The sequence below is a fragment of the Scophthalmus maximus genome, chromosome 22 (genome assembly GCF_022379125.1).
Source record: "Scophthalmus maximus strain ysfricsl-2021 chromosome 22, ASM2237912v1, whole genome shotgun sequence".
NCBI classification, from domain to species: Eukaryota; Metazoa; Chordata; class Actinopteri; order Pleuronectiformes; family Scophthalmidae; genus Scophthalmus; species Scophthalmus maximus.
Window position 1 is genome coordinate 9,385,280 of NC_061536.1, and position 8,766 is coordinate 9,394,045.

Below are 8,766 nucleotides of genomic sequence, written 5' to 3' on the forward strand. Positions count from 1 at the left end.
GTGTTACATGTCTGATGGGTCACACACGAGCTGTTCTTTTAGCCAAAACAATTTTTTATTAAAGAGAGACAGGGTTGGAGGGTGGAGTTACAGCAACAACCGATCTGTCAACATGAACAGTGGAAATTCTTCTGCCGTTCAGTTCGTCTTCAGTCTTGATTATTTTCCGATCAGACCGCTGGGCCAGGACGCTGATATCAACCGGTCCATCCCCTCCTCTCCCCTTCAGCTCCAGGGGAGAACAGCTAGTGCTGCTTCCTCCTGAATGAGCACCCTGCCGGAGACATTGAGACAATGACAGTGAGACCGCGGCTCAAAAAACAACAAAACAGAAGCCTTACAGTACAGAAACAGTGCAGGCAGCACACACTCCTATTGTCACAATCCTATATCATGTGACCGATTAGGTCGACACCTCTTCCCAGCGAGGCTTTACTGTGCACGGAGAGGAGAGTCCCTGATGCTACATAAGGCTCCACATGGCAGCCTCGACGAGAAAACTAAACCAATTTGAAAATGGAGATTACACTAGTTACACCATGTATGCCACCAGCTGTGTCACACCTGTGCAGTCACTACAGAGTTAAGTGTTTGTTCTCAGCCTTCGAAAGGGGGGGGCCATTAGTGTAGCTCAACCCTTCTGCAAACCGAGGTCAATCTGGCACTGGAATGAGATTGGAAAACCACGATAGAGGAAGTCCAGTCACTTGGCAGTGCGGCCAATGTCCCACACACACACACTATACACATTCACACACAATCCTTTTTAGAAATGGTCTGAGGCACCAGGTGAATGCCCAAAAAAATAAAGAGGACTTCAGCCATGTTAGGAAAATCTGTTTACCCCTCACACTGGCTGAGTGGAGATAATAAAGTAAATTATTACACTATATTTTTAATCAACGGGGTCCCAATTGTAGTTGTCATGAACAGCATGAAAGCATCTGGATTTAATCCTCTTTTTATTTTCTTCCACTGTTTAGAAAATAACTGGATAAAATATTGGTTGATATTAAATGCAAACCAAGTGCAGGGCTCCTGACTGGTCTAGTGTAACAGCCAGATCTCTATGAATTAATAGTACAATCTTGACTTTCAATCCTGAGCAGGTATAAGGAATAAAAACAACTTTCAGATTACCAACTGCATTCAGTTTTAAACCAGTTATTGAACATTCTAAGAGCGAAGGCGTTGGGATGGTGCCAACACAAGTAACTTATTGGTTTCATTTGTGAACGCAAACTCAAAGGCATCAAAATGGCAGAGTGCGTCTGACATTCCATCTTCTGCTGTGGTTGAAATTATGTATTTAAACAATAGAAATGGACACGACAGCACCTGACAACAATCCATCAAATTTTTAGGGCGAGAAACCGTGCCGACACACCCGAGTGCTGGACAATACTGACCCTCTGTGAGACGTGCTTTGCCTCCAGTGGGCTGACACAGGACTGTTGAGCAGCCCACACACAGCACAACCGTCTGAGCGTGGCTGAACACCGTCGTGATCTTGTAGCATCCTGGAAGAAGAGAGGACAGTTAGGCCAACAAACACATCCTGCGGTCACACACCAGAACTGATCATGTTTGCATCTGCATGTGAGGGGGTGGGGGGGAGACTGTACCTGGACATTTCACATCCATAAAGTAAGAGTTGGGACTCTGAACAAGGCGCTTCTTCTTGTGCCTCCTCTTTTCCTCCTCAGGAGTTGGATGCAACAAGTCTTTTGCGAGCTGCGATTAAAGAAAAGGAGAAGGAAAGGCTCATGACTGATCAAAAAAGATATATAATTTCATATCAATCAAAGCTAATGTTGGATGTAAAGCGCATATACCAAACAAGAATCGGGGACTATGGACGACGGTCGTTTAAATGTAATCTTAGCCTCCATTCACGCCAGTTAGATGTTGTGCTAGCTCTGCTCGCTGAAGCTGAACGGCGAGGCTCCTCGTCCGGCCTGTACATCTTGGATTAGGTAACGCGGGCTGCGCATTTTCACGAACCACGAGTGGCTCTCGAAATAGTTAAGTTATCGGCGGTAAAGAAACCGTACGTCGTCGACAAACCCAACAACGCCGAACAAGGGCAAACATCGACTGTCCGCGTTCAGGTTAGCAGCGTGTGTAGCTCCCAGGGCTACATTGGCTCCATGTCTGCGGTGTGCGCGCCGCCATCTTGTGTCACAATGCGCTCGCAATGTGCACAATCATTTGTTTAAAAAAGACGGGCGCTAAACTCAACGAAGTCCCCGGAAAACGACTCCACGCCGGTCGTGAGGTGCTTACGTAGCTGTTGAGCGGTGTGGCGGCCGCGCAACACCCGGTTAAACGGATGAATTATCATGGTACGACGGCCTGAGGATACTCACTGGCATGTTGGCGAGGAAATAGCCGCTGCCGAAAAGGAGGCTCCACCGGAAGCGAGGGCTTCATATCGGCGTTTCCTTTGAGCACGGGCCGGATGTGACGACTATTACAAGGCATGGCGGCCATATTGGTGAGGTCCAGACCGCCAGGAGGACCCCGCCAAAGAATTTACAGGAATGAAGAACTCCCACTCCGACCTTGTTCGCCGTGTCCAACAAACAAACAGAAATCCCAATAAAAAATCTGATTTTCTTTGTCCCAGAATTTTCTGTTTTCACGAATCGAAAATTGGTACAACGACTGTGAAATCTAGCTTCACATTGATCTTACAAACGACAAAAGAGAAAAAAAACACAAAAGTAGTAAGTAAAAGGAAGTAATTCCTCAACCCTTGAGTTGTTGTTGTTGTTTTTCATTTTGACAGATCTGACGTTTAAGTGTGGAAGTGTGTTGTTCTCTGTAGACATTTCGCCTGCTCTTCTCCAAAAAAATTGAAGGAAATGTTGAAGACGGAAGACGTTGAGTTAGAGTGGCTGGAGCGCCGAAATAGTGACGCATTAAATCCGTATGGGGTTAGGTTCATATATTCATCTTGCAAACTTTGATTCGTCGTAGGCATTGGTGGTTCAGTGGTAGAATTCTCGCCTGCCACGCGGGAGGCCCGGGTTCGATTCCCGGCCAATGCAAGACATTTTTTTGAAATTGTCGTGACAAGCACACATTTAACAGATATACATACTTCATGTACGAATGTGTGCAAATAATTCATCCACATATGTCAGAGATTGTTTTTTATTTACAGAGTGGGCAAAAATCTTTCACCATCATTATCTATGAAGCATAAAAAAAATGTGAAAAACATGGCAAAGAAGTAATGCACACAGTCATATATTGTTGATGTATACAATGATGTATTGTTGTTATACGCTACAATAAAATAAAATTAGCCTTACAAACAGATGATGGTATTAACAAATATACGGAAATGAGTAGAGACGTCAAGTGGGTCAGTCAATAGCATTGGTTATTATATATATTTTTAAAAATTAATTATGATTTTAAAATTGCCATATTTTAAATACATTATTAAAATTGAATCATGTAATCCTTCACAATCCGTTACTACCCAACCCTGCATGTCAGTTTTTCTCAGGACTTTTCACCCTGTCCCTCCTCTTCTGTCTCTTCACAACCGGGTTTATGTCTGAGTGCCATCAGTTCCTTTATCGTCACATGGGACTCACACTCTGGCGGGAAGTGGTTTCTCTGAGAGAGAGAGAGTGAGAGATGGATGCAAAATCATCACGCAAATTATCTTCATACTTGTACTGCGCAACTGGAAGCCCAAGTTAAACACTTGACTAATAGAAAAGTGTCTTTCTCTGGTTTGCACCACACACCTGCAGACGGAGACGCAGCAGGCCTCCTCCGTCACCCTGCATCTCCAGTGAGCTCAAGAACAGAGGCAGCGACTTCTCTGTGATTCTGTTTCCTATACCCAAACGCACAAGCATCACCATTTTTATTTGAATCTTAAAAAGTCTTCATCAAGGTTTAATTATTTATTGTCTGCAGAGCCCTGCAGGAAGCAGCTGCTCAATGAGCAACCAGCTTGCCTGAAACACGTAAATTATATATAATAATAATAATAATCTTTATTTATAGAGCAAGAGTACAAAGGCAAAACTATCCAATAGAAGGGATTTAAAAGAGATCACTGAAATGAGAAAAATGACAATAATAAAAGTAAAAGTAATATATGTAGTGGTTTTTTTTAATGTACAGTAGAAAATGTAATATCAACTGACATCATCCGTGAAAAGGAAATCATCACGACAAAAAGGATGCTCCACAATAATCACAGCTTAAATTATTCCTCAAACTCTTTTGTTCTTTTGATTAGAGACGATTAACCATCACCACAGTCACTGACCTGTCAGGTTGAGGGAGGCGAGGGTGGAGTTCCCAGGCAGAAACAACCGTCCGTCCCTGTACTGCAGCGACTGGTCCAGCAGGGGGCGCCCTGTCCCCACCGACTCCACCTGAAGCTGAAGGAGAAGAGTAAACACAAGTGAGTGACAGAAAAAACAGAATGTTCAAATCAGAGCCATCATCAAGATCAAGTTCCTCATCAGACAAACCTCATTCAGGGACGTATTCGACTGAACCTGCACAAAGAAAAGTGAAATGATCAGAAGCTGTTTACTGTACTGTGCATGTTTCTGTGCATATTTCAGAGAGCACGTGTCCGATACCGTCAGTGCAGTTATTTGTTTCTCTTTGTCTGCCGGCTTCCCAACTTTACTCTGAGGTGTCTTCACATCAGAGGCTGTAGGATGAGATTGACAGAGATACACATGAAGAGACAAAGAGAAATAATAATAAAAGAAAACAAGTGTTTATCTGCGATGGAGGCGATTACACTTCTTGTTGGACTTGAGGCTCTCTTTGTTGGCAGCGTGCTTCTCGGCTCGTTTGGGCGCCTCCTGCAATTCAACAGGAACAGAGAATCCCTACTAGTACAAGTCATACAGAACATAATATATAGCTCAAACAAGTACACTGGAATTACGACATGTCACCTTTCTTTTGGAGGAGCCTTTCCTGACGATCAGCGAAGTGCTGCTGGGGACTGAGGGGAGTGGTTCAGCAGCAGGCGCCTGGTCCAGATCGACTGTTCGAGGTGACTGCAGACATGAGGCAGGAAAGAGAAACATTACAACTTGTTTTTCTCAACCACACAGACAGCTGTCATTTGTTCCAGTTTGAAACACTGGTCTCTGGGATTTCTGACAAAAAAAACGCCCCAATACAACCAAAGTATAAATGCAAATCTCCATTTCAGCTCATAGAATTAAAACATCAACAGCTTTATGTGAAGCTGTGCTGCTATATGAACCACAGGCGACATGTAAGAACCAGATCAAAACCAACCGGGGCCTTTCTGTGTGGAGTTTGCATGTGCTCCCCGTGTATGCGTGGGTTCTCTCCGGGTTCTCCGGCTTCCTCCCACAGTCCAGAGACATGCAGAATGGGGTCAGGTTCATTGGAGACTCTAAATTGACCGTAGGTGTGAATGTGAGAGTGAATGGTTGTCCGTCTCTGTATGTGGCCCTGCGATAGGCTGGCGCCCTGTCCAGGGTGAACCCCGCCTCTCGCCCAATGTTAGCTGGGATTGGCTCCAGCCCCCCCCCCCACGACCCTTAAATGGATAAAGCGGTAGACAATGGATGGATGGATGGTGATGTCAGTGAGTGCTCATTTCCTTTTCAGCAGGAGATTTGAGCTTTTAGCGATGAGGATTAATCCTGAGGTCGGGTGGGTATTAATGTCAAGACACTTACACAGTGCGTCCTCTCCAGGAGCAGCCTCCTCCTCTCCACAACCTCGTCGTGGGTGAGAGCAAAGTCGCCAAGTATCTGAAAATTGGGGGAAAGTGGTGAGCAGCGGATGCTCATTAGATTACGCCATAAGAAGCATATCATTTGAAGCAACTTAACTACTGATCTAAATGCGATCATCCCAGGGGGTGAAGGTGTTTAATGAAAATGGATACCGCAGCCAGGTGAGCCGCTCCCGAGTCTCCGATCTGATTGTTGGCCAGCGAGAGGAAGAGCAGAGCGCGATTCAGCCGCAGGCCCTGAGAGGACGAAACAAGATGGAGATAGCACAGGAGAACATGCATGAAGGGCGGCGGGGGGGGGGGGGGGGGGGGGGGGTATGGAGCCAGAGGTGGGTTTATACTGCACCTGTGCAATATGAGCGGCACCTGCATCGCCGATAGAGTTGAACGCCAGGTTGAGCGACAACAGGTTCTTGTTAGAAGATCTGGTCGTTGAGAGAGAAGAGCCGATCAGACGAGCGATGTCGTCTCCTATCCGGTTATTCCGCAGAGACAAGTGAGTGAGGCTTGACCAGAGAAACACACACACACACACACACACGAATGAGGCAAGCATGTTTGTGCTTCTGTTTGTGTGTGTGTGTGTGTGTGTGTGTGTGTGTGTGTTTGTGTGAAATCAAAATCAATGTACATTCGAACAAATTCTGTACGACCACTGCGTGAGATGCGTATAACTGCCGGCTGACTCACTTGCTGTCTTCAGAGAGAAGACAGTGGTAGCTCTGATCTGGCAGATCCGGGTTACCATCTAATGTCACAACCCTAAAAAGAAAAAGGAAAAAAGTCGTTTTCACCATTCTTCAGCGCAGATTGATTTATCAATTTGACAGCCTGCAGCGAGGTCCAGGGAGCCACAAAGACTCGCCGTCCACTGACTCACCTGAGGTTGGAGCACAGTGACACTGTGTCCATGAGGGAGACCACCATGCGACCTGTCAGTCCCGCCTGCCAGAACCTGCAACGCAGCGATTACACAAGCAAACAAACAAACAAACAGGAAGACAAGAAGAAGAAGAAGAAGAAGAAGACAGTGGCGCTGTAGCCCTGTTCCAAGTAACAAGAGTCGCTCACTGGAGGCTCTGCAGCTGGCTGAGGGAGGACAGCATCTTCTGCAGCACTCTGACGATCTGCTCATCTACCCTCCATCCTGTGCAGATATCAAAAGTATTGCATCACGTTCCGTTTGGAAAATGAATTGATACTTGAACTGTGCTCGTGAAACGGTGTTTTGTCTCTTCTCACCAGACACCGTCACGCTCTTGGCACCGAGGGGGTCTTCGTCCTCCAGCTCCACTCGGAGGCAGCGCTTGGTCCAGGTAGACGCCGCAGGGACCTGGGCCCGGCAGTCGGCTGAAGGTACAATAATGAGGATTCAGACTTCTTATGTTATTATCTTTACGGTACAATACGTGGATTATAATGGATGCTCCTGGTTCCATAACGCCTCTTCATCCAAAGCTGTTGGGAACAGGAGGAGGGCTGTTATTTACCCGCGTCCCGTCTCTCGGTTACGGCGGAGGAGGAGGAGGGGGAGGAGGAGGAGGAGGAGGAGGAGGGGGCTGGTTGCTCAACGCTGACCGCTGGGACGTCCTTTATGTCCAGAAGAGCACAAAGCCCCGGGAAGTCAATCTCCACGTCGCCCGAGCACTGATACTCATCTGTGGGTTCAGAAGTGGGTTTAAAGCATTAGCCCACACACAAGTCTCAACCATCACGTCACGACGGCCTGATGATGTCACTTACCAAAGGTCTGGGCGGGCAACGCTTCACATGGAGTGTGTCCTACAGGAAGATGAAGAAAAAGAAAGTTTATACCTGCTGATTTACCACTTGGGAAACTGGGTCTCAAACTACACAACCATGAAATATATTCTATAATCTAGATACGTTTTTCCCCCTATAGGCCTCAGTCCACTATGACAATAATACAAATACAATACAAGGTATCATTCTCAACACATCTTTAGAGAATCTACAAAAGTCCAAGGACATGCCATGATGTCTGCATAGCGTAATGATGCTTTCAGGACGACTTTGTTGTGACTATTTAAAAAAGATTTTTTTTATTTTAAAAGGTGGAAAGTAGCCAAGTGAATTTACTCAAGCAAGTTCAAGATACTTGTACTTCAATTCGTATTTTCAATTTGTTATTTCCTTTACTTCACACTTATTTACCATTTACTTTGAAAATAACATAAAGTATTTCACACAGATCATACTGAAATTAAGACGCAGTGTCATATAGTCTGAGATTATTCTCATCGACTCACTAATGAGAGCTACTGTAGCCGCATGAAGAACCGTTCATCTGACCTGTGTGTTTCTCATCTTCGGCGTTCGACTTCTCTGTTTTGTCTTTGGCGTGTTTCTTTCGAGACATCGCCGTGACTTCACTTTTCAACTCACCAGGAGATGACGCAGCTCCCGACCGCTGCGACGAGCGTCTATAAAAAAACAAACCGCGCGCACGAGCGTCGCCATGGCGTCACTATGGCAACCTCGAGTCCCCAGCCGCGAGTTGGTTGCCGCGCGAGATTTGCAGAAACCTCGCGAGCCCCGGTTCATTAATACTTGTCCTCGTCTGCTCCTGTAAATATGAAAGTGTAGTTCATGTGGATTCGGCGGGACTGTAATGCTGAGAGTGAACGTCGACATACATTTATCAACGAATTCTGAAATATCGCGAGAGTATTCACTTGAATGGACTATGAATTTCAGGATGTGATAAGGCTGACTTTATTCTCATTATGTGGAATCCATGCTCACCGTTTACTCATATAAATGTGAATCTGAACATTGTTTGATCATTTCTTCAATAAAAAGTCGTTGTAATTTTCCATAGTCAGAGGGAGCTGGGCGATGGTGGAGGAGGGGGCCGGTTTACTCATTGGTCACAGTGGAGATCAGGTTTTCATTTCACATAACTGGGCCCTGAACTTTCAGAGGAGGCGGAGCAGCGAACTCCGGCCGGCAACGTGGAAAGATCAGAGTGTAAC

General features: G+C 45.8%; 2 protein-coding genes and 2 non-coding genes across 4 annotated transcripts; 1 reads left to right on the forward strand and 3 right to left on the reverse strand.

Annotated features, from left to right (window-relative positions):
- Window positions 1-33: 33 nt before the first annotated feature.
- Window positions 34-2,521, reverse strand: rps27.1 (ribosomal protein S27). The gene is made up of 4 exons (XM_035621465.1): window positions 2,370-2,521; window positions 1,626-1,734; window positions 1,410-1,520; window positions 34-274 (listed from the first exon to the last, which is right to left on the reverse strand). Exons 1-4 carry the CDS (start codon window positions 2,373-2,375, stop codon window positions 246-248), a joined length of 255 nt encoding a protein of 84 aa, XP_035477358.1. The 5' UTR covers window positions 2,376-2,521; the 3' UTR covers window positions 34-245.
- LOC118292550 lies at window positions 590-719 on the reverse strand. The gene has a single exon (XR_004786930.1). It is a non-coding gene; the product is annotated as a small nucleolar RNA SNORA35 (small nucleolar RNA).
- A 461-nt stretch (window positions 2,522-2,982) lies between the features above and the next one.
- On the forward strand, window positions 2,983-3,053 carry trnag-gcc. Its single transcript has one exon. It is a non-coding gene; the product is annotated as a tRNA-Gly (tRNA).
- A 90-nt stretch (window positions 3,054-3,143) lies between these two features.
- lrrc71 (leucine rich repeat containing 71) lies at window positions 3,144-8,214 on the reverse strand. Its single transcript, XM_035620374.2, has 17 exons — window positions 8,084-8,214; window positions 7,514-7,552; window positions 7,261-7,428; window positions 7,013-7,120; window positions 6,842-6,917; window positions 6,651-6,725; window positions 6,461-6,532; window positions 6,117-6,276; window positions 5,924-6,007; window positions 5,712-5,786; window positions 4,950-5,054; window positions 4,790-4,853; window positions 4,623-4,696; window positions 4,509-4,535; window positions 4,301-4,415; window positions 3,768-3,859; window positions 3,144-3,633 (listed from the first exon to the last, which is right to left on the reverse strand). The coding sequence occupies exons 1-17, from the start codon at window positions 8,148-8,150 to the stop codon at window positions 3,517-3,519; spliced, it is 1,518 nt and encodes a 505-aa protein (XP_035476267.2). The 5' UTR covers window positions 8,151-8,214; the 3' UTR covers window positions 3,144-3,516.
- Between the last annotated feature and the right edge of the window lie 552 nt (window positions 8,215-8,766).

Bases quoted from the DNA above. Each gene is read 5' to 3' on its own strand.
- rps27.1 (XM_035621465.1), bottom strand. The intron at 1,521-1,625 runs GTACAGTCTCCC...CTCTTCTTCCAG, and splicing joins TATGGATGTGAAATGTCCAG to GATGCTACAAGATCACGACG. The intron at 275-1,409 runs GTCAGTATTGTC...TGTCTCCGGCAG, and splicing joins CAAAGCACGTCTCACAGAGG to GGTGCTCATTCAGGAGGAAG.
- lrrc71 (XM_035620374.2), bottom strand. From the start codon at position 8,150: ATGTCTCGAAAGAAACACGCCAAAGACAAAACAGAGAAGTCGAACGCC. The intron at 6,918-7,012 runs GTGAGAAGAGAC...ATATCTGCACAG, and splicing joins CAAGAGCGTGACGGTGTCTG to GATGGAGGGTAGATGAGCAG. The intron at 6,008-6,116 runs GTGCAGTATAAA...TCGTCCTCTCAG, and splicing joins GTGCCGCTCATATTGCACAG to GGCCTGCGGCTGAATCGCGC.